Genomic DNA, 22,517 nt, shown 5'->3' with positions numbered 1-22,517 from the left:
CTCAGGCCTGGGAGGGGGCTGTTTGCGCCGTGTCCCCCCGCCAGGACACCCATGGGTGACACCCCGGCTGCGCTCCCAGGTGGCGGTGACAACCAGGAGAAGCCGCCGTTGGTGGCCGCGCTGGGGGGACACTGCGGGGGGGGGACACACACCGGCTGAGCGGGGGGGTCTCCATCTGCCGAGGTGGCACGGCGGGGTGCAGCCACCGTGTGCCTGTGCCGCCATGGGGACAGGCGTGTCCCCACCCCGTGGCGATGTCCCCAAGGACACCCCCTCCCCCGTGCCCAGCACACGCAGCCATGTCGTGTGTGTGTGTGTGTCCCCCCCCAGCCGTGTCCCGGTGCCGGCGGGACGGGGGTTGGGCGGGGGGGGGGCGGCCGGGAGGAGGGGCCGTTACCGAGGGCGGGGGTGGACACGGTGCCTCTGCACGGGGATACGCGCCCGGGGCCGTTCCCGGGGGGGGGGTCGCTCCCGGGGCCGGTGCACGGAGGGGGGGGTGGGGGGGGTGGGGGGGGGGTGTTCCCGGGGCATGACGCCCCGTGCCATTCCCGGGATAACGTTCTGGGGGAGTTGCCCGGTGCCGTTCCCGGTATAATGTGCCCGGTGCCATTCCCGGGATAACGCTCCCGGTGCCGTTCCCGGGATAACGCTCCCGGGGTGATGCCCGGTGCCGTTCCTGGTATAACGCTCCCGGTGCCGATCCCGGGATAACGTTCTGGGGGAGTTGCCCGGTGCCGGTGCCGTTCCCGGGATAACGCTCCCGGTGCCGATCGGGGTGATGCCCGGTGCCGTTCCCGGTATAACGCTCCCGGTGCCGTTCGCAGGATAACGCTCCCGGGGGGTGATGCCCGGTGCCGTTCCCGGTATAAAGCTCCCGGTGCCGATCCCGGGATAACGCTCCCGGGGGGTGATGCCCGGTGCCGTTGCCGGGATCACGCTCCCGGTGCCGTTCCCGGGATGCCGCTCCCGGGGGCGATGCCCGGTGCCGGGGGCGGGGGCAGGTGGCGGCAGGTGCGCGCGCGGGGCCGGGCCGTTGGCGGGGGGCGGGGCCGCGGGGCCGGTGCCCGCGCGGGGCCGAGCGTTGCCTCCGCCGCCGCCACCGTTGCGCCATGGCCGGTACCGGTACCGGAGCCCGGTGGATGGTGCTGGCGTTATGCCTGGCCATCACCGTGTCACCGGGCCGCACCGGGGAGCGGCTGCACGTCTGCAAGGAGGTACCGGAACCGGGAGATGAAGGAAGGGGGGAGGAAGAGGAGGAGGAGGAGGGCGGGGGGGGGGGGGGGGGAACCGGCAACCGGTAACCCCCCCCTCCCGGTAGATGAAAACCGTCGCATGGGGGATGCGGAGCCGGGGCTGGTCCCTGTGGGATGGGGAGGACCGGGACGAGGCGGGGGGGTGTCCCTATAGCGTGGGGGGACTGGTCGGGCCCCTGGGGGCCCGGGGGGGGGGGAGCCCCCCCCCCCCCCCGGGCCCCCAGGGTACCGACCAGTCCTCAGGGATTTCCAGTCTGTCGCTGTAGGGGTCTGTCACCTATAGGGAACATAAGGACTGGGCTGTGAAGGGGGGGGGGGGGGGGGCTACGCGGTGTCCCCTATAGAGATGGGGAGTATCGGGGGGGGGCGACACACTGCGGGGGGGGTGTGTGTGTCTCTGAGGCCACCCTCCAGCCCCACCTCTGTGTCCCCAGCGAGATACTGGGATGTCCCCAAAGCCTCCCCGGGCGCGAGGTGCTGGGGGTGACAACGGCGCGAGGACACACGTCCCCGTCGGCCACGTGCCATTCCCAGCCTGGCACACGGTGGCCCAAAGTGGGGACAAAGTGTCCCGTGAGGAGAAGCCAAGGGGGTTCGGACGCTCGAGGGGTCCTGGGTGCTTTGGGAGCCCCACTCCAGCTTCCAAATTTCCTCCCAATTTCCCTCCGTGGGGCCCTCGCCTGTCCCCGTCGCACCACGTGTGTCCCCTCTCTGGCTCTCCCCGACCTGCGGCCGCTTTTCATCTGGGCCAGTAATTTTTTTTTTGTGCCGTGATCCAATTTTTTAATTTTTTTTTTTTTTTTTTTTAAATGTGTTCCACGGCCCGGAGCTCGGAACAATAGACTGCGGCTGGCACCTGTCCCCGGGAGGGATCGCTCCCACAGAGGTTATGTCCCCGTCCCTCTCCCCCACATTGGGGACAGACCCTCTCCCTCCCCTGATGGTGGCAGCCTGGGCTTCCCCCTCCTGCTGCAGAGCCACCCCGGGGCTGAATTAGGTCGATTTATTTAGATTTTTTTTTTAAAAAAATGACAGTCTTTATGAAGGGAAGTGATTAATATCACTCATCCCAGCCGCTCAGCTCCGTGCTGGGTGGGGGGAAAGTTTGGGAAGAGGGGAAAACCCCCACCTTTTTCCCAAGGAAATCCCTCAGGATCAAGAATGATGTTGGGGACTCGGGGCTGCTGAGAACCGGGGTGACCCCACGGGTACCCCCGTCCTGGCCGTGGCGGTGGGCACCCTCCTCTGCATCCCCATCCCGGGGCCGTGGGGGGCCCAGTGCTGCCTGTTAGGCAGGCAGGGGGTGCTGGGGGCAGAGCCCTCGCCCCTCTCCGTCCCCCTTTTCCCCCTCATCGCCGCCGTTTCCAGCTGACGGGCGACATCAAAGCGTTGTCTTCTCGCCAACCTGCCACGCTCCGGCGTCTGCCGGGAGCACGAAGCCCCGGCGCCCGCCTCAGAACCCCCAGAGATGCTGCAGTGGAAGGGGGGGGGACGACACTGCGGCGGCGTCCCCTCGCCCCCACCCAGCACCCCACCGCGCTGCCAGCGAACACCGGGAGATTAACCGCACCGGCCGGGCTTCGCCTGCCCCTGGCGTCGCCTTCTCTCGCCGGCCTTGAGCCAGTCCCGGCTTGGAGGCAGCCGGTGGCACAGGGTGGGGGGTGGGGGTGGGGGGGCGGTCACGGTGCCCTGCTCTCCCCTTTCCTCCGGCATCCAAGCGGGCGGCACTGCTGAGGGGTGCCCGCAGCAGGGGGGGTGCCGCGGGGCTGGCGGCGCATCCGGGTGGCGCCTGTTTAACCAGCACCACGTGCCACCGCGCTCGGGTCACGCCAAGGCGAACGGTGCCAGGGAAAGGGGGGGCAGTGCCGGGTGTCTTCGAGGCCCCCGGGCGTGGGCGTGTGGCCTGGGTGACCCCATAGCCCCTCCCTGGGGTTTGGCATCCCCGGGGGGGGGGGGGGGGGATGTCCTGGAGGGTGGGGGTCATCCTACCTGAAGACCCCCCCGCCTCAGCATCCCCCCAGCCAGGTGTCCCCCTGGGACTCCAGCATCTCCTTGCCCAGAGCATCTGCCACCCCTGAGCACCCCCCTGCCCCCAGTATCCTACACCCTGAGCACCCCCCTGCCCCCAGTATCCCTCACCCTGAGCACCCCCCTGCCCCCAGCGTCCCCCTGCCCAAAGCACCTCCTACCCCTGAGCACCTCCCTGCCTCAGTGTCCCCGCACCCTGAGCACCCCTTTGCCTCAAGCACCCCCCTGCCCAGAGCATCCCCCAACCCTGATCCCCCCACCACCACCTTGAGCATCCTCTCCCATTCCACAGGCTGATCCCCGGACTGGGGCCCAGTAGCCTGGCTAAGCTGGCCGAGCCGGGGGGACTGGGCACTGCGGGACATCGCAAGACCATAGAACAAAAATCCCAATGCAAGAGGCGCCGGGGCACACGTGGTGGGGGGCAGCCCCTCGTGAGGGGGTCTCAGGGCTCTGTGGGGGTCTCGGGGCTGCAGCTCTCCCCGTGCGTTTTCTCTTCCAGTCCGAGTACCACTACGAGTACACGGCGTGCGACAGCGCGGGCTCGCGGTGGAGGGTGGCCGTGCCGCACACACCGGGACTCTGCACCGGCCTGCCGGACCCCGTCAAGGGCACCGAGTGCTGTAAGGTTGGGGGCACGGAGGGTGGGGATGGGGGGTGGTCCTGGGGTGTGGGAAGAGCAGGGGTGGGAAACGAGGGCGAGGCGGGGGAGGAGGGGAGCGACGAGACGAAGCGTTGGCTTTCCCATCAGCTCCGTCGGTGCCTTCAAAGGCGGCGACGGGACGTGGCTGCGCGGCAGCGCCGAGCGCTCGTTGGCTCTGTCAGCTCCGCACCGGCGAGGCCGGGATGCGATGAAGGGGATGGAAATCCCACCGGGCCCCCCTCCCACCAAGCCTTGGGGGGTGCCGTGGCTCTGCGGCGCGCTTCGGCAGCGGGGCGGGGGGTGGCATCCTGCCTGGTGCTTGCCGGGGAAGCGCCACGGCGTTGCCAAAACTCATCAATCGAAGGGGATTCGGCTTGCCGCCGTGGGGCTGTGCAGGCATGGGGGATCCCAGAGCCAGCCAGGCACCCCTGCCAGCGGGAAGCGCTCCGAAAAGCGGAGCTGAGGATGACGAGGCCGAAGCAGCACCGGGGTGAGGGGGAGCAGGGGAACGGCCGCCCTGACCCCCCTCCTCGTTGCACGGGGGCAGCTTTCTCCTGCAAGGCGGGCGAGTTCCTGGACATGAAGGCGCAGGCGTGCAAGCCCTGCGCCGAGGGCACCTACTCGCTGGGCACCGGCGTCCGCTTCGACGAGTGGGACGAGGTGCCCCACGGCTTCGCCAACGTCGCCACCAACCTGGAGGTCGACGACGGCTTCGGCGACGCGGTGGAGAACTGCACCGCGTGAGTCGCCGCGCCGCCACCGGCACGGTGCTTCCCTGTTAACGGCGGGGCTGGAGCCCGGGGAGGATGCTCGGGGTGCTGGCCACCCCTGCAGTGAGCAGGATGGGTGCTGCCACACCTCTGTGCAGCGAGAGCACCCCGTTTCCCCGACACCCCGTCCCCCACGCTCCCTTCCGTCACCCTTCCCTAGGAGGCGATGCCAGCAGGGCGCCGCAGGGGACACCCCAGCCGCAGCAAGGGGACACCCGGGCAGCATCACCCCCACCCGCGGTGGCAGGACCCCAACTCCCTGGGACACCCCCACCAACCTCAGAGAGGGAGCACCCATGGGAGCCCCCACACCTTCGTGCCACGAGCCAGCACCTTTATTTTCCACCCTGGCCCGTTGACCAGAGCCCTCCTGCCAGCCGGTTGCACCGGCACCCGCCGCGCTGCCCCGCGCCCGCCGCAGCATTTATGCAACTTGCAAATGTAACCTACTTCCAGCGGCGCTTTAATTATTCAGCCGCCGTCCCCGGCGCAGCTCCGGCGCAGCAGGATCCCACTCTCCTCCTCCCCGCAGCCCACCCGCCTCTCGCCGGCACAGCAGGCACAGGTTTTGGGGGAGAGGTCCCCTAGGGATAAGGGTCCGGCCACTGCACAGCGACGTGTCCCCCGGGCTGTCCCCAGCTCTCCATCTGGAGTTCCCCAGGCTGTCCCCAAACTCCCGTGTCCAACGCCTCCTCCCTGCTCCACCCGCCCGGTGACCGTCCCCGCCGTCCCCACCGTGGCTGCCGCAGGGTTCGGGCTGGTGACAGAGCCCGCGGTCTGTGCCACCCCCCCGCCCAGGTCGACGTGGGTGCCGCTGGGGGACTACGTGGCCTCCAACACGGACGAGTGCACGGCCACCCTCATGTACGCCGTCAACCTCAAGCAGTCGGGCACTGTCTCCTTCGAGTACATCTACCCCGACAGCAGCATCGTCTTCGAGTTCTTTGTAGGTGACAGGAGCCCGCAGGGGTGGAGGGTGGGCGTCCCTGGGGACATGGCGGGGGTCCCTGGGGACACGGAGGGGGGCGATCCGTGTCCTGACGCCGGCCCCGCAGGTGCAGAACGACCAGTGCCAGCCCACGGTGGAGGAGTCGCGCTGGATGCGGACGACGGAGAAGGGCTGGGAGTTTCACAGCGTGAGTGAGGGCGCGGGGCGAGAGGTGACACGGGTGGGGGGTCCCTCGGCACAGCCCCCGGAGTCCCTTGTCCTTCCCCTGGGAAGAAGATGCTCCACAGCGATGTGGAGAGGGTGGTGGGTGACGGCAGGCAGGGCTTTGTGCTTCAGCTCCCCCCACCCATGGGTGCTAACGCCCTCCCCAGCAGTGGGACCACCCGACCACCCCCCCCAGCACCCCCCACCCCTTTTCCAGGTGGAGCTGAGCCGCGGCAACAACGTGCTGTACTGGCGGACCACGGCTTTCTCCGTGTGGTCCAAGGTCCCCAAGCCGGTGCTGGTGAGGAACATCGGCATCACAGGTAGGGGGGTGCAGGCTTGGGGGGTGGGGGGGTCCCACCCCACCCTCCTGACGCCTCCCTGAGCACCTTCCCGCTGCCAGGGGTGGCTTATACCTCCGAGTGCTTCCCCTGCAAACCCGGCACCTACGCCCCCGCCGCCGGCTCCTCCGCCTGCCAGCTCTGCCCCGCCGACACCTTCTCCAGCAAAGGAGCCACCGCCTGCCAGCCCTGCGAGCCCCCCGCCTACGCCGGTGAGAGGTGGCAGCCACGGCCCCCTCCCCTGTCCCCTCACCCTAGAGGTGGCCACCGGGTGCCCTTGTCCCCCCTGCGGGGCTGCCCCTGGGAGAGGTGATGTGAGGAGCAGGGAGGACCTGCCAGCGCTTGGTTGGGGGGTGGGGGGGGGGGTGGGGGGCTCACGGGCATCCCGCTGGTGGCACGGTGGCAGGGACAGCGGGGAGGTCCCCTCGCCAGGCTGGCTCAGCCACCGATCTTCCCCCGCCGTCGGCAGAGCCCGGCTCGGCGTCCTGCAAACCGCGGCCGCCCTGCACCGACAAGGATTACTTCTACACCCACACCGCCTGCGACACCCACGGCGAGGTACGGACCCGGGGCGGGGGGATAGCGGGGGGGCTGGCACCTGCTGTCGCCGTGTGTGTCACCCCAGCTCAGCCCCCCCTTCCCCCGGGCAGACCCAGCTGATGTTCAAATGGGCCGAGCCGAAAATCTGCAGCGAGGAGCTGCCGCAGGCGGCCCAGCTGCCCCCGTCCGGGGTGAAGAGCAAGTGCCCCCCCTGCAACCCCGGCTTCGCCAAAGCCAACGGCAGCGCCTGCCAGCCCTGTCCCTACGGCTCCTACTCCAACGGCTCCGGTAAGGACATCCCCGTCATTGTCCCCAAGGGGTGACCAGGGCACCTGGAGCTGCTGGTAGTGGGGGGGGGGGGAGAGAAGGTGGGTGCCACCCCGGTGCAGCATGGTCCTCTCCTGTCTCTGTGACTCTGGTAAGGATGTCCCCATCATTGTCCCCAAGGGGTGACCAGAGCACCCAGAGCTGCTCATGGGGGAGATGGGTGCCATCCCAGTGCAGGGTTGTCCCCTCTTGTCCCTATGACCCCAGTAAGGATGTCCCCATCATTGTCCCCAAGGGGTGACCAGGGCACCCAGAGCTGCTCGTGGGGGAGATGGGTGCCATCCCGGTGCAGGGTTGTCCCCTCTTGTCCCTAGGGCTCCTATTCCAACAGCTTCGGTGAGGATGTCCCTGTCATTGTCCCCAAGGGGTGACCAGGGCACCCAGAGCTGCTCGTGGGGGACACTAAGGGTGCCACCCTGGTGCAGAGTTGTCCCCTCCTGTCCCTATGGCTCCAGTAAGGACGTCCCCATCATTGTCCCCAAGGGGTGACTGGGGCACCCAGAGCTGCTGGCGGTGGCGGGGGGGGAGAAGACGGGTGCCACCGCGGTGCAGGGTCGTCCCCTCCTGTCCCTACGGCTCCTATTCCAGCAGCTCCAGTAAGGACATCCCCATCATTGTCCCCAGGGGGTGACTGGGGCACCCAGAGCTGGTGCAGGGTGGGGGAGGTGGGTGCCATCCCAGTGCAGGCTTGTCCCCTCCTGTCCCCAGGCTGCCTCAGCTGCCCGCTGGGCACCGAGCCGGCGCTGGGCTTGGAGTACAAGTGGTGGAACGTGTTGCCCCCCAACATGGAGACCACCGTCCTCAGCGGCATCAACTTCGAGTACAAGGGGATGGCAGGTAGCGCTGGGACACTGTCCCCTCGCTGTCCCCTCCCGCGGGGGCAGCCGGGGACCCCCGCTGAGCCGTCACCGTGTCCTTGCAGGCTGGGAGGTGGCCGGGGACTACATCTACACGGCAGCGGGAGCCTCCGATAACGACTTCATGATCCTCACGCTGGTGGTCCCCGGCTTCAGGTGAGGTGGGGACCAGCACCGGGGTGTCCCCAGGGAGTGGGGGGACGTTGCCATGGGGCAGGGCCCGGCAGCGTCCCCACGCCCGTCCCCATGCCCGTCCTCAGCCCTCCGAGCCCGGTGCTGGAGGACGCGGAGAGCAAGGAGGTGGCCAGGATCACCTTCGTCTTCGAGACGGTCTGCAGCGTCAGCTGCGAGCTCTACTTCATGGTGGTGAGCGGAGGGGACACGGGGCGGGGATTTAGGGGACACACCCTGGGTTTTGGCGGGGGGGGGGGGGGGGGGGGTCCCACCATTCCTCTGTCCCCGCAGGGCATCAACTCCCGCACCAACACGCCGGTGGAGACGTGGACGGGCCCCAAGGGGAAGCAGTCCTACACCTACGTCGTGGAGAAGAACGCCACCATGAGCTTCACCTGGGCCTTCCAGCGCACCCCCTACCACGAGGCGGTGAGGGACAGGGGGGGTGACACCCCCCGGGGGGGCTGCGGGTGCCGGTGGGCGATGGTGACGGGGGCTCTCGGTGCCAGGGCCGGCGGTACACCAGCGACGTGGCCAAGCTCTACTCCATCAACGTCACCAACGTGCTGGGAGGGGTGGCATCCTTCTGCCGGCGCTGCGCCCCCGAGCCGGCCGGATCCTGCGCCCCGTGTCCCCCCGGGAACGCCGTGGACCGCAGCTCGGGCACCTGCCGGCCGTGCCCACCCGGCACCTACCTGCGGGGTCACCCCTCGGACGGGACCCCCGCCTGCCACCCCTGCGGCCCCGGCACCCGCAGCAACCAGGTGCCCGTCCCCGCGTGTCCCCCCGGGGGTGGGGGGGGATGTCACCACGGGTGAGGCCACCCCCCCTCGGCCATCCCAGAGGGGTGATGCTGTGGGCCCCGGAGGGGTGGCACCAGCCTGTCCCCCCTGCATTGTGGGTGGGTGACACCGTCTGGATGGGTGATGCCAATCCCTAGCTGTCCCCAGGGAGGTGACACCAGCCCCTCTGGCTGTCCTGGGTGGGTGACACTGTCTGGATGGGTGACACCAGCTCCCCAGCCATCCCCAGAGAGGTGACACCAGCCCCTCTGGCCCTCCTGGGTGGCTGACAGTACCTGACCCTGGGTGGGTGACACTGTCTGGAGAGGTGACCCCAGCCCCCCAGCCGTCCCCAGGGAGGTAACTCCAGCCCCCCTGGCTGTGCTGGATGGGTGACAGGGTGGGTGACAGTGTCTGACCCCGGGTGGGTGACACCACCCCTCGGCTGTCCCTGACGGGCAATGCCAGCTCTCCGCTGTCCCCAAGGGGATGACCCCAGCCGCCCCCAACGGCTGCCACTACCTGTCCCCGGCGGGGTGACGCCAGCCCCCCCGGCCGTCCCTGACCGCCCCCTCCTGCCCCCCGCCCCAGCTCCGCTCCCTCTGCTACAACAACTGCAGCTTCTCGCTGGCGCTGCCGGGCCGCATCCTGCGCTACGACTTCTCGGCGCTGGCCGCCGGCACGGCCTTCGCCAGCGGCCCCAGCTTCACCGCCAAGGGCCTCAAGTACTTCCACCACTTCAACCTCAGCCTCTGCGGCAACCAGGTGAGGCCGGGGCGGCCACCCCTGCTGCGGCACCCATGGCACTGCCACCCCTGCTGTGACACCCACGGCGCTGCCACCCCTGCTGCGGCACCCATGGCACTGCCACCCCTGCTGTGACACCCATGGCGCTGCCACCCCTGCTGTGACACCCATGGCACTGCCACCCCTGCTGCTGCTACCCCTGCTGCTGCCACCCCTGCTGTGACACCCATGGCGCTGCCACCCCTGCTGCTGCCACCGCTGCTGTGGCACCCATGGCACTGCCACCTCTGCTGTGACACCCATGGCACTGCCACCCCTGCTGCTGCCACCCCTGCTGTGACACCCATGGCGCTGCCACCCCTGCTGCTGCCACCGCTGCTGTGGCACCCATGGCACTGCCACCTCTGCTGTGACACTCATGGCACTGCCACCCTTGCTGCTGCCACCCCTGCTGCAGCATCCATGACACTGCCACCCCTGCTGCGGCACCCATGGCACTGCCACCCCTGCTGTGACACCCATGGCGCTGCCACCCCTGCTGCTGCCACCCCTGCTGCGGCACCCGTGGAGACACAGGTGTGCAGGGCGGGCGTGCAAAAAGGCGTGCCAGGGTGCCCAGCCGCGCCAGCATGTGCACGGTCACGCGAATGTGTGTAAGCAGTTGCGTGTGCGGCTGTGAGTGTGCAGGCGTGCAAACACACACGCACACTCCTGCAAACACACATGCACACTCGTGCAAACACACACGCACACTCGTGCAAACACACGCATGCTCGTGCACACTTGTGTGCTCGCGCAAACACATATGCACACCTGCACTCATGCAAGTGTGTGCATGCTGTTGTGCAAATACAGGTGTACATGCGGGCATCCACGCCCCCATGCACAGCCGTGCAAACGCAGAGGAACACGTGCACGCAGTCGTGCAAACACACGTGCACACTCATGCAAACCCACGCGCAAGCATGCACCAGCACTCACACGTGCTTGCACATGCATGCAAACACATGCACGCTCATGCAAGCGTACGTGCATACTCATGCACACTCGCACACTCGCACACTCATGCAAACACATATGCACACCTGCAGCCGTGCAACCACGTGCACATAGTCGTGCAAACACATGCAGTTGTGCAAGCACGGGGGTACACGCGGGCATACACGCGCACACGCACACAGTCACGCAAACACCCGCACACCCCCGCGCTTGTGCAAGCACGCACGCTCGCGCGCGCACACGCGCAGTCCTGCACACGTGCACACACGCATGTGCCCCCGCCGCCAGGGCAGGAAGATGGCCTCCTGCACGGACAACGTGACGGACGCCCGGCTGCCGGCGGGCGAGGGGGACCCTGCGCGGGTGGTGACGTCCTACGCCTGCCAGGCCATCCTGGTGCCCCCCGACGTCAGGGGCTACAAGACGGCCGTGTCCTCGCAGCCCGTCAGCCTGGCCGACCGCCTCGTGGGTGAGCTGTCACTCGGGGGGGTCCCGTCCCGTCCCCACCCCCCGTGGGTTGACCTTCGTCCTCGCCGTCCCCTCCCGTGGGACCCCGGTGTCACCGGGACACCCCGCTCTCGCCGCAGGCGTCACCGCCGCCTCCACGCTGGACGGCATCGTGTCCCCCCCTGAGCACTTTCCTCCCGGCCACCCCGACCTGCCCGACATTGTCTTCTTCTACAGGTGAGGGTGGGTGGCCCCGGGGGGGGTGACAAACCCCCGCAGGGACCCCGCTGTGTGTGTGTGTCCCCCCTCCCTGACCCTCCCGCGTCCCCCTCGCCAGGTCCAACGACGTGACGCAGCCCTGCAGCGGTGGCCGGGCCACCGCCATCCGCCTGCGCTGCGACCCGCTGCGCCCCGGCACCGGCACCCTGGCCGTGCCCAGGTAGGTGGGGACACGGTTGGGGACAGGGGTGGCTTTGGGGACGGGACGGGGCGGGGGGGGTACATCCTCACAGACCCCATGCACCCCTGCCCAGGGTGGCACCCCCGCCCAGGGTGGCACCCCCATCTCCCGCCCTGGTTGCAGGGCATGGGGTGCTTTGCTTTGGGGACACCGCCGTCCTGGTGTCCCTGACTCTGGGTTGTCACCGTTGGCCAGGGTGACGATGTGACCCTGGCCAACGGTGACAAGTCATCATGTGTGTGTGTGTGTGTGTGTCCCCCTCCCCAGCAAATGCCCCGAGGGCACCTGCGACGGCTGCACCTTCCACTTTCTCTGGGTGACAGGCGAGGCTTGTCCCCGCTGCTCCGCCGGCCACTACCGCCCCATCGTCGGCGCCTGCCTCGGTGGCATCCAGGTACCACGCAGCGGGCGGGACGCCACGGCGATGGGCATCGCCCCCCCTCCGCTGAACCCCTCACCCCCTTCCCCCTCCGTGTTCCCCCCCACCCCAGAGAACCACCTACGTCTGGCGAGAGCCCCGGCTGTGCCGCGGCGGGCAGAGCTTGCCGGCGCAGCAGGTGAGGGGCTGCCGGAGCGTGGATTTTTGGCTGAAGGTGGGAATCTCGGCCGGGACCTGCGCCGCCGTCTTGCTCGCCGCCCTCGCTGCTTATTTCTGGAAGAAGAACCAAAAGTGAGCGACGCCACCGGGGGAGGGGGGGGGGGGACACAAGGACATGGGGACGGCTCGTGAAGCGGTCGGTGCCACCGCCGCGCTCTGTCCCCAGGCTGGAGTATAAATACTCCAAGCTGGTGATGAACGCGGCGGCCAAGGAGAGCGAGCTGCCGGCGCCGGATAGCTGCGCCATCATGGAGGGGGAGGACGCCGAGGACGACCTGGTCTTCGCCACCAAGAAGTCGCTTTTTGGCAAAATCAAGTCCCTCACGTCCAAGGTAAGGGCTGGGGCAGGGGAGGGGGCGCAGCCCCGGAGCAGACACTGGTGAAGCCACCGGCTTGCGGCTGCTCCGTGACTCAGTTTCCCCACCCAGTGGGGGGGGGGCGGGCTGTGGGTTTGGCGGGGGGCTCAGCCCGCTGACGCCGGGGCTCGCCGCAGAGGACGCCGGATGGTTTCGACTCCGTCCCGCTGAAGACGTCGTCCGGCAGCACCGCCATGGAGCTGTGACGGGGCAGGGGGGGGGCCACGCGCCCAACCCCCCCCACCCCCCCAACGTGGCCTTAGGGACCCGCTTCGGACCGGAGCTTCGTTATGGCTTTTGTACGTCCCCATCCCCCCCCCAAACCGCCATGTGTCCCGTCCCCCCCCCGCCAGCCAAGCGCCGAAAAATGCCAAATACAGGTGTGGGGTTTGTATGACGGCTCCGTGTCCCCCCCGTGCCCCCCGGCTGGGCACAGGGACGCGGCACACGGGGGGCGAGGGGCAGGGGAGGGGAGTGTCGGGGTGCCGGTGGACCGTGCTCTGCCATGCCAGGCCATGCCGTGCCGTGCCGTGCTGGGCCAGGCCATGCCGTGCCGTGCTGGGCCAGCCCACGCCAGGCGATGCTGTGCCAGGCCAGGCCAGGACAGGCCAGGCAATTCCCTGCTGTGCCGTGCCGTGCCAGGCGAGGTGTGCCACAGCCCACCACCAGCCCCGTACCCGCCTCTCCCTGTCCGGGCTCCCTTGGCCACCAGCACAAATTGCCCAATTTGGGTGATTCTGCCCCAAAGCTGGTGCCCGATGCCGGGACGGCGTTTACCGTCACCACCATGGCGCCTGGGGCAGCACGTCCCCACGCAGCTGTGGGGCATCCTGGGGGTCCCCTGTGGCCTCAGTGCTAGAGCCCCTCATTCCCACAGACCCCCAGGGTCCCCCAGCTCAGGGGGTAGGGGCCGGTGCCAGCCCCCCCGGGACCCCCGGCCCTTTTTACACGGTTTTTACCACATTTTCTAGGTGGTGCCGGGGGATCCGCATGTCCCCGCAGCGCAATAAAGATGGATCTTTCTGTCTCCCGCCTGGCCCCGCCATCTCGGGGGGGGGCAGGGACGGGGTCCCCACATGGATAAGGGCACCCAGGAGCCCTCCGGGAGCCCCCCAGGGGGGCGGACAGTGGGGTCCAGCTCCCCGCCTGGGGATGCCAGGGGGCTGCCACCGCAGTGCGGGGGGGCGGCCGTCCCAACCCCGGCCTTCCCTACTGGGGACCATGTCCCGGGATATGTCCCCCCGCGGTGGGGGCCGGTGTTGGGGTGCCATGGGGAGCCACGGGGAGCTGTAGGGGTGCGCGGGGGGGGGGACGCTTGGGGACACCCAGGGCCCCCTGGGGCTGCTTGGGGGGGGGGGGTGTGCCGGGGAAGGGGGTGCTGAGGGGCCACCAGAGTACCCGGGGGTGGCCAGGGAGACAGAGGGACACCGGGGGGGGGCTCGGGGGGGCCCGAGCGGACACGCAGAGTCCCCGGGGACTCCCGGGGCCACCGAGGGATGCTCAGAGCGCCCCCCCCCCCCCCGCCCCCCCGTGCTCCACCCCGCGCATGCGCCAGGGGGCGCTGCTCCCCGCAGCACGCGCATCCCCCGCCGCTGCCGGCGCAGGCCGGCTCTCCGCGCATGCGCGGCTTTCTCGGCGCATGCGCGCTGTGGCGCGGCTGCCGCCGGGAGCTGACAGGAGCCGCCGCCGCCGCCGCCGCCGCCGCCGCCGCCGCCGCCGCCGCCGCCGCCGCCGCCGCCGCCGCCGCCATCATGGTGCTGGACCTGGACCTGTTCCGCGCCGACAAGGGCGGGGACCCCGCCATGGTGCGGGAGATGCAGCGCAAACGCTTCAAGGATCCGGCGCTGGTGGACGCGCTGGTGCGGGCCGACGGCGCCTGGCGGAGGTGTACGTGGGGCGGGGGGGCCGGGCCGGGCCGGGGGCTGGCGCCCCCCCCCTGGGCTGCGGGGTGGGGGGGGGGGTGGGGGGGCTGAGGGGACCTGGCACCCCCTAGGGCTGGGGGACCCCCCGGAGGGCTTGTCACAAAGACCCGCCGCCCCCCCCCCCCCCCCCCAGAGGGGACCCTGTGTCCCAGGCTGGGCGTGTCACCTCTTACACGCCGCCGGGGTGGGGGACCGCTCTCAGCCCCCCCAGCCTGGTGGCCTGTCCCCAGGTGATGCTTCTGCATCTCCCCTCCCCAGGGATGGGGGATCTCTTAAGGGAGCCTGTCTCCAAACGCCCTCACTGAGGCGGGGTGACCTTTGGGGGAATCCCTCACGCCCTCTTCCCCAGCCTGGGGGGAATCTCCTCGGGGGATCTTTCCCCCCTGGGACTGCGGGAGCCTGTGGGTGATCCCTGCGGGGGCCGGGGGCATGTCCCTGGTGGATCCCCCTCATTCCCTGGGGCTGGGGAGAGGTCCTCCCGGTTCATCCCCTCTTCCTTCCTCCCCAGACCTGGAGGCACATCCCTGATGCCCGTCCCCCTTAGCCTGCACGTGGATCCCCACGGGTGATCCAGCGCCAGCAGGGATCCGCAGGGAGACGCTCCCTACGCTGCCGCCCGAGCCGCACTGCTGCAGGATCTGGCCGGGCAGGACAGGGGGGTCCCACACGCTGCCACCCCCCACATGTGGAGATAAATCCATGCCTGGGCGGTTCGAGGGGGCAGGAGCAAAGGCCCCGTTGCCCCCAGCCCAGGTGGGAGGTGGGGCAGGGGGAGCTGCCATCCCAGTGGGAGCTGGGTGTGGTGGGAGGCGAGGAGGGGTGGGTGCCCGAGCCCTGCAGTTCCCATGGCGCCCAGGTCCCCCTTCGCCGCCGCCCCGGGATGAAAGAGGCGGCTTTGAACACCCTTTTAGCGCCGCTGCCTTGATGTGGATGAGCCCGGCCCTGCTTAATCACGCCCGGCGCGTCCCCTGGCTCCGTCCCGGCCCTCAGCACCGCTTTCATTTCATCCGAGGGCCTTTCATCCCTCAGGACCAGCCAGCTTTCCAGGCCAGCGGTGGGGGCTGTGCCCCAGCCCCCTCCCCGCGGGGCTCCAGCCTGTCCCGGCAGCAGTGGGTGCTGCGGAGGGGAGCGCTGGCGCGTAACTGGGAGGCGCAGGGCTGGCAGGACGCGCTGGAGAGCGCCCGGCTGATGCAATCCCCCGCCTGCCGGGGCCGTGGGGCTGGTGGGTGGCTGCCAGGGTGGTGTTGGCCGTGCCTTGTCCCCTGGCTCGTCACCCTTTTGCGTTCCCTGGCTCTGAATCGTCCCCCGTGGGTCTGATCCTGCCTGCAGGTGGGGGTGTCGCCTTGTTGGGGTGATCCCTGGCCTTGGAGTGTCTCTGGTGTGGGCTGCCCTGCCAGGAGGGGACGGCTGCATCCTGGGCTCTGCCCTTCCCAGCCCTGCTGTCACCACGGGGGACCTCCCCGCTCCCCTCATCCAGCACCCCAAATCTCATCGCTGTGGCCGCAGAGCCCTGGATCTGCTCAGCCCGCAGCGGCCTCAGCCCAGTGCGGGGGTCCTGGTGGGCCCGTGGCCCAGTTGCAGCGTGTTTGCTGCTCCCCACCTCTCTGCCCTGCATCGTGGCTGGCCCTACACCATCAAACTCTCCCCTGTCCTTCCGAAACGCCCCAGGCTGGTGGCGCTGGGCGTCCCTGGCGCTGCCGGCCCCAATCCTGCTCCCACCTCGGTGCCAGAGGGGGATCCCGGCCCCGCTGCCACTGGTGCAGCTGGCTGATGGCTCCTTCCCCTCCCCTTTCCAGGCAGGTTTCGTGCCGATAACCTGAACAAGCTGAAGAACCTCTGCAGCAAAACCATCGGGGACAAGATGAAGGTGAGGCCCGAGGGCCGGCAGTCCCGGCAGCGATTCACTGGCGGGATGTTACTAACGGGGCGTCTCCCCCAGGTCCCTGCTCCGCAGGTCTCTCCCTTGCATCATCAAGGAGTATTTTTCCCCTGAAACTTTACTCTTTAACCCTAGTGGGGTTTCTTTTTCCTCCTTTTACAGAAAAAAGAGCCCGTGGGGACGGACGAGTCCGTGCCGGAGAGCGTACAGAACCTCGACGAGCTCACGGCCGACATCCTGGGGGTGAGTCTGACCCCGTCTCCCCCCACTGCGCTGCTGGCCTGCCCAGTTTGTCCAGATCTTCGCCTGGAATTCCCTGAGTCGGTGGTGTGAGCTGCCCAGAGCCCCAGCACGGAGTGAGGGGGAGCTGCCTGCACCCCCTGCCAGGAGGATCGGAGGATCCTTGTCCCCCCTGTCCCGCCCAGCAGCAACCAGCTCCTGCTCCGTCTCCTTCATCTAAACATCCGCCTGGGGTGGCAGCTCGCCAGCCCGGGGCTCGTCCTGCGCTTCCCAGGCGGGGTCGAGCAGCCTCAATCCTTACGTCCCCTCTGCCAGGCCTTTCCTCCCTGCCCCGCTCCCCTTCCCAGCTCGTTAACCGCGATGGTTAACGAGCGTGGCGGCGGCTTTTGCTGCCGCGGGAGCTGGCTGCTCCCCCTCGGCCCCGCCAGGCGCTGCGTGATGCCGCCACTCAGGCCCTTTCAGAGCCCGACTTGTGTCGCCCTTTGTCCCCTCGGGCCGGCGTTCGGTGTGTCCAGCCCACGGTTCTGCTCCAAACGCCGCGAGGGGCGGTGCTGAACCGCGCTGGGCCGGCGGCCCCCTCTCCCCGGCGGGTTCTTCCCTTCCCCCCCCCCCCTCACCCGGGGTCCCTGCGCAGGCGCTGCAGGTGTCCCAGATCAAGAAAGTCCGTCTCCTCATCGACGACGCCATCCTCAAGTGCGACGCCGAGCGCGGGCGGCTGGAGGCCGAGCGTTTCGAGAGCCTGCGGGAGATCGGGAACCTCCTGCACCCCTCGGTGCCCATCAGCAACGACGAGGTAGGGGCGGGAGCGCGCCGGGGGCCGGCTGCGGCGCTTCGTCGAAGCCAAACAACGGCTGGCGAGTGCAGGGGGGGGGGGGTGGGGGGGGCGAGCGAGCGGCGGGGAGGTCCCCCCCCAACCCCGGGTCGGTGGGGGCGGGTGATTGAAATCTGCATGACAAGACAGCGGTTCCTGCTGGGAGCAGACAAAGAGCCGCTCAGACAACGCTGGGCACGGCCATTGTTGGGGGAATACATGGGAACCTGGCGTCCAGCCGCGGGGCTGGGGTCTCCCTCGGCTGCCTGCATTCAGCCGCAGGAATGGTTTGCTGGGGGAGCACAATCGGGCCGGGCCGGCTGCCAAGTGGCCGCACAATAAGCGCCCGGCTGGGCTCGGGACTGGGCTTCCAGGCTCTGTCGTCTGGGATCCCAAACTGGGCCCGGCGCGGTGACTGGTGTCGCCGCCGCTGCCGCCGCCCCAGGGAGCTGGGGCGATGGGCTCCCCCTCTCCGCCTTCGTGCAGGATGCGGACAACAAGGTGGAGCGGGTGTGGGGCGACTGCAGCTGCAGGAAGAAGTATTCCCACGTCGACCTGGTGGTGATGGTGGACGGTTACGAGGGGGAGAAGGGGGCCATCGTCGCGGGCAGCCGGGGCTACTTCCTGAAGGTGCGAGCGCAGACCCCCGCGGGGGCCTGGAAGGGGTCGGAGCCAGAGGGAGAGCTGGGGGGAACGGGGGGAAGGGGGGTCCTGGCTTCTCCTGCCCTGGGCCGAGCTCTCTGCAGCGGGGTGAGCTCACACCGAGCCGGCTCGTCGCGTGGGACCGACTCCGGCCTCGATGGTGCTGCCCCGGCAGCCTCCGGGCCCGTTCCGGCGTCCCCGCCGCGCTTTGGGGGGTGATGCTGAGCCTGGAGCTGGCGTGGGCTGGACGTGCTCCCAGACCTGCTGAGCCAGAAGGGATGGCCCAGCGGGGGGGGTGTGCGTGTGACAGGCGGTGGCTTCTTGTCCCCCAGGGTCCCCTGGTGTTCCTGGAGCAGGCCCTGATCCAGTACGCCCTGCAGAGCCTCCGCGCCAAGGGCTACACTCCCGTCTACACCCCCTTCTTCATGCGGAAGGAGGTGATGCAGGAGGTGGCCCAGCTCAGCCAGTTCGACGAGGAGCTCTACAAGGTGAGCGCCTCGACGCCCGCCGGGGCTCCCCGGCTCCCCGCCTGGCACCCGCCGGCCCCTCCGGGCACCGGCTTTCCGGCTGAGGTCCCCTCTGCCCGCGGCGAGACGTCTCGGGGGGGGAGTTGGTCTTCGGGGGGGAGTTGGTCTTCGCAGCTGAGGCGGTGGTTGTCATGGCGATGCGGTGATGGGGAGGTGGCTCGTCCCCAGCCTCGCCATCGGGGCCTTTGAACGAGGCCAAACGGCAGCTGCTCCCGTTCCCCAGCCGGCCCCTTCCCGCTCCCAGCGCCGGCCCTGGAAAGCCTCGGCTGCCTGCGCATCTGCCGGGGAGCCTCCGTCCCCGGAGAGGTGCAGGAGCAGCTGGGGACGGGGGACGGTGGCTCTCGCCCCCCCTCCAGGTGATCGGCAAAGGCAGCGAGAAGGCGGACGACAGCTCCATCGACGAGAAGTACCTGATCGCCACCTCGGAGCAGCCCATCGCCGCGCTGCACCGCGACGAGTGGCTGAAGCCGGAGGAGCTGCCCCTCCGGTACGCGGGGCTGTCGACCTGCTTCCGCCAGGAGGTGGGCTCGCACGGCCGCGACACCCGCGGCATCTTCCGCGTCCACCAGTTCGAGAAGGTGAGGGCGCGGCGGGGGGCGGGGGGCGGCGTTTTGGGAGGTTTAGGGGGAGCTGAATCCCGGCGCCGACGGTGGGGTTCCCTTCTTTTGTTTTTATTGCCAGATCGAGCAGTTCGTCTATGCTTCGCCCCACGACAACAAGTCGTGGGAGATGTTTGAGGAGATGATCGCCACGGCGGAGGAGTTCTACCAGTCCCTGGGCATCCCCTACCACATCGTCAACATCGTCTCGGGTAGGGGCTCCCTCGCCGCGGAGGGAGGAGAGCGGCCACCTCTGCCAGCGCCTCGGGTGTCACCGTGGCCCTGACCCACTTCCCGGCTCGGCTGCCTTTGTCCTTGGCTCGGCTTCCCCGTGGTGGTGTCTGTCCCCAGCCCTGGCGAGGGGGAGGAGGCGCCTCAGCCCTGGGGCGCCTGGAGGAAGGCCGTTTTCCTGCAGAGTCCTTTGCTTTGCACCCAGGACCCAGCGGGGGCACCTTGCTGCGCCACAGCTGTCCCTGCCAGAGGGATAGTGTGAGCGTCCCAGCTCCCCCTGGAAGCTCTCCCAGGAAAATTATCCCGTTTAAATGCCCTTTCCCAGCCTCCCCGCTGCGGAGCAGGAGCCCCCGGCCCTTCCGCAGTCACCTCGGTGGCTTCACGCCTCTCGCTCGTGGCGCTGCCCCCCTCCCCGTGACGGGCAGGTGGAGCAGGACCCCCCACCCCGCTCAGCGCTGCCCCCTCCCCCTCTCCCAGGCTCCCTCAACCACGCTGCCAGTAAGAAACTGGACCTGGAGGCCTGGTTCCCGGGTTCCGGCGCTTTCCGCGAGCTCGTGTCCTGCTCCAACTGCACCGACTACCAGGCGCGGCGCCTGCGCATCCGCTACGGCCAGACCAAGAAGATGATGGACAAGGTGAGGCCGAGCTGCTGGGCTGGGGTGAGAGGAGGAGGGGGGTTCCCGCTCGCCCCCTCCTCACCTTTGCCGTGTCCCACCCCCCCCCCCCGCCGTGTCCCCCCGCCGCAGGTGGAGTTCGTCCACATGCTCAACGCCACCATGTGTGCCACCACCCGCACCATCTGCGCCATCCTGGAGAACTACCAGACCGAGGAGGGCGTCCGCATCCCGGAGAAGCTCCGAGACTTCATGCCCCCAGGTAACACCCAGCACCCCTTCCCTTCCCCGGGGGACTGGGGGACGGGACTGGTTCCCAGTGCCCCCCTGCCCCACCGTGGTACCTGCTGTGTCCCCCCCCCCGCCCTGCCCAGACCTCCGGGAGCTGATCCCCTTCGTGAAGCCGGCGCCCATCGAGCAGGAGCTCTCCAAGAAGCAGAAGAAGCAGCAGGAGGGGGGCAAAAAGAAGGCGGGGGGGGGAAGCGAGCGGGTCCTGGAGGAGCAGATGCAGAACATGGGGGTCAACAGCGCCTGAGTCCTGTGTGTGTGTCCCACCCCCCGCCCCCCCCCGCACCCGCCGCTGCCACCGCAGGGACCTTGGGAGCCTCCTGACTCCTCCTGCCTTCATCCCCGCCTGGGCTGCGCCCATCGCCTTCGCTTCAGGGCCGGGCTGCGGCATCACCGCCCGGCCCCCCCCCCGCCTCCACGCCACGGAGCCCCCCCGCGCTCCCACGGGATGAAGGACTGATGCCAGCGGGGCTCCGGCCCCCCCATAGCTGTCCCCCCCCCCTTCCCTGCTGAGCGGGGCTGGGGACCCCCTGGCCCCTTCCCTGGGGGGGGGGGAAATGTCTCCTCCTGCCCTCCAATAAAGCCAAGAACTACTGAGCTGCGTGTCCCTGGGGGGGGAGGGGGGAACAAAGGGGGGGCGGGGGGGGCTCCAGCCCGGCGGGGGGGTCCTGGCTGCCTTTCACCCCCCCACCCCCCACCCCCGCCGGTCCCGCACAATGGCCCAGACAAAGGCTGCGCTCGCCCGAGCCCATTTGTAATTCAAAGAGGCGCCGGGGGCCCCCAACGCCTCGGCCCCAGCTGCCAGCCCGGACCCCCCCCCCGGGAGGGGGGGGGGGGGGGGGGCTGCGTGCCTCAGTTTCCCCAAGAGCCAGGGGTCCGGCTGTCAGCCCCGTGCTTGTGCGTGGGAAACCCCTGCCTGCACCCGTGGGGTGCTGGGGAGGGAACCCAGGCGTCGGGCGCCCCCCCGCCCCTCCCCGCCGCAGCGCCCCGATGAGCCGGTTGGGCTCGTCCTCGCCCCGTTCCCCCCCTTTGAAGGGCTCCGGTGCCGGCGGCCAGGGCGGGGAGAAGCCCCGGTGAGTCACCGGAGCCCCCGGGGCAGGTGCCGGGGGGGGTCCCCGGGTGGCTCCCCAGCACCCACCCTGGCTGTGGGTGCTCCCCACCCCCACCCCCACCCCCCCCCCCGTCTTCGCGCACCCATCCGACCCGTTCTGCTGCCGGGGCCCCCGGGCCGGGCTCTGCACCGTCCTGCCCAGCACCCACGCCCTGCGCCCGGCGCCGCCAGCCAGGATGGGTGCCAGGCGCGAGGGGGGGGGCTGCACCCACGGCCCCCACAGCGCCCCGTGGGGATACCCCCCCCCTCCTCCATACACAGTACTCCCCCCAGTCCTCCGTGCCTCCAGTCCGTTCCAGTGCCCCCAGTCCTCGCCGCCTCCCAGTTTATCCCCAGTCGCAATGGGGCCAGCGCAGACCTGCGGAGCGGCGTCGCGGCGGGGGGGGAGGACGGACACACGGGGGGGGGACACACACACACACGGGACGGCGACACGGACCCACGGACACGACGACCCCCGTGTGCTTGCGGGGGGGGGGGGTGTGGGGGGTGTGCGGGCGGGGCCGGTGCCGCCGGTGGAGCCCGGGGCGGAGGAGGAGCCGCGGGGGGGGGGGGTGGGTGCGGCGGCGCCTTTAAGCGCGGCGCAGGTCGGTGCAGCGGCCGGCCCCGCCCCGGCGGGCGCGCGCGGGCGGCGGGAGGGGCGCGGGCGGCGGCGCGGGGCGCAGCGGGCACCGGCGGCAGCGGCCGCACCGCGCCATGGGCGCTCCGCCCGCCCGCGGGGCCGCGCTGCTGCCGCCGCCGCTGCTGCTGCTGCTGCTGCTGCTGCTGCCGCTGCCCGCGCCGGGCCAGCCCCGCCGCCCGCCCCCGGGACCCGCCACCGGCACCGGCACCTGCTCGCCCGGAGAGCTCTTGCCGCTGCTTCAACCCCGCGGAGGCGCCGGGGACAGCGGCGGTGCCGGCGGCACCGGGGACAGCGGCGGAGCGCGGCCCTTCCCGAGCACCGGCGGTTTCAGCGGCACCGGGGACAGCGGCGGCGCCGGGCCCTTCGCGGCCGCGGGCGGCGCCGGGGGCGGCGGCGCTGGGAACGCAGCGGGTACCGGCGCTGGCGGCGGGGACAGAGGCATCGGCGGCGGGGACAGAAGCATCGGCGGCGGAGGGGGCCGAGGAGGCGGCGGCGGCACCGGGAGCCCCGGGGATAGCGGGGACACCAGAGGCAGCGGGAGCTCCGGGGGCGCCGA

At 70.0% G+C, this 22,517-nt stretch overlaps 2 protein-coding genes across 3 annotated transcripts; both read left to right on the top strand.

Moving 5' to 3' along the window:
• Window positions 1-1,109: 1,109 nt before the first annotated feature.
• LOC147414009 (endosome/lysosome-associated apoptosis and autophagy regulator 1-like) lies at window positions 1,110-12,681 on the top strand. Of its 2 annotated transcripts, XM_086476493.1 has the most exons (22): window positions 1,110-1,214; window positions 3,784-3,904; window positions 4,472-4,664; window positions 5,493-5,640; window positions 5,750-5,830; window positions 6,065-6,170; window positions 6,251-6,400; window positions 6,658-6,746; window positions 6,839-7,016; window positions 7,764-7,892; window positions 7,978-8,068; window positions 8,173-8,278; window positions 8,378-8,515; window positions 8,596-8,850; window positions 9,460-9,633; window positions 10,903-11,083; window positions 11,202-11,298; window positions 11,399-11,500; window positions 11,789-11,915; window positions 12,013-12,191; window positions 12,286-12,451; window positions 12,613-12,681. In XM_086476493.1, exons 1-22 carry the CDS (start codon window positions 1,110-1,112, stop codon window positions 12,679-12,681), a joined length of 2,985 nt encoding a protein of 994 aa, XP_086332619.1. The 2 variants fall into 2 exon arrangements, with proteins under 2 accessions (XP_086332619.1, XP_086332620.1); XM_086476494.1 differs by lacking the exons at window positions 1,110-1,214; window positions 3,784-3,904; window positions 6,251-6,400; window positions 6,658-6,746 and having other exon boundaries at window positions 4,489-4,664; window positions 6,065-6,148.
• Window positions 12,682-14,226: 1,545 nt separating this feature from the next.
• On the top strand, window positions 14,227-20,475 carry LOC147414008 (serine--tRNA ligase, cytoplasmic). Its single transcript, XM_086476580.1, has 11 exons — window positions 14,227-14,362; window positions 16,194-16,264; window positions 16,439-16,519; window positions 17,151-17,309; window positions 17,814-17,957; window positions 18,302-18,457; window positions 18,853-19,074; window positions 19,178-19,307; window positions 19,804-19,961; window positions 20,073-20,202; window positions 20,315-20,475. The coding sequence occupies exons 1-11, from the start codon at window positions 14,227-14,229 to the stop codon at window positions 20,473-20,475; spliced, it is 1,548 nt and encodes a 515-aa protein (XP_086332706.1).
• The last annotated feature ends 2,042 nt before the right edge of the window (window positions 20,476-22,517 follow it).

This window comes from Leptosomus discolor, chromosome 21, assembly GCF_034619465.1.
Source record: "Leptosomus discolor isolate bLepDis1 chromosome 21, bLepDis1.hap2, whole genome shotgun sequence".
In the NCBI taxonomy this organism is placed as follows: Eukaryota; Metazoa; Chordata; class Aves; order Leptosomiformes; family Leptosomidae; genus Leptosomus; species Leptosomus discolor.
Note: the sequence above shows the minus strand (reverse complement) of the source record. Positions and strands in the feature narration are given on the sequence as shown.

What these genes read in the sequence shown, in the direction of transcription:
- LOC147414008 (XM_086476580.1), top strand. Translation starts at nt 14,227, where the DNA reads ATGGTGCTGGACCTGGACCTGTTCCGCGCCGACAAGGGCGGGGACCCC. An exon ending in TGCCCATCAGCAACGACGAG is followed by an intron (nt 17,310 to 17,813) that starts GTAGGGGCGGGA and finishes GCCTTCGTGCAG; the next exon opens with GATGCGGACAACAAGGTGGA. An exon ending in GCGTCCACCAGTTCGAGAAG is followed by an intron (nt 19,075 to 19,177) that starts GTGAGGGCGCGG and finishes TTTTATTGCCAG; the next exon opens with ATCGAGCAGTTCGTCTATGC.
- LOC147414009 (XM_086476493.1), top strand. Translation starts at nt 1,110, where the DNA reads ATGGCCGGTACCGGTACCGGAGCCCGGTGGATGGTGCTGGCGTTATGC. An exon ending in CTGGTGGTCCCCGGCTTCAG is followed by an intron (nt 8,069 to 8,172) that starts GTGAGGTGGGGA and finishes GCCCGTCCTCAG; the next exon opens with CCCTCCGAGCCCGGTGCTGG. An exon ending in CCGGCACCCGCAGCAACCAG is followed by an intron (nt 8,851 to 9,459) that starts GTGCCCGTCCCC and finishes CCCCCGCCCCAG; the next exon opens with CTCCGCTCCCTCTGCTACAA.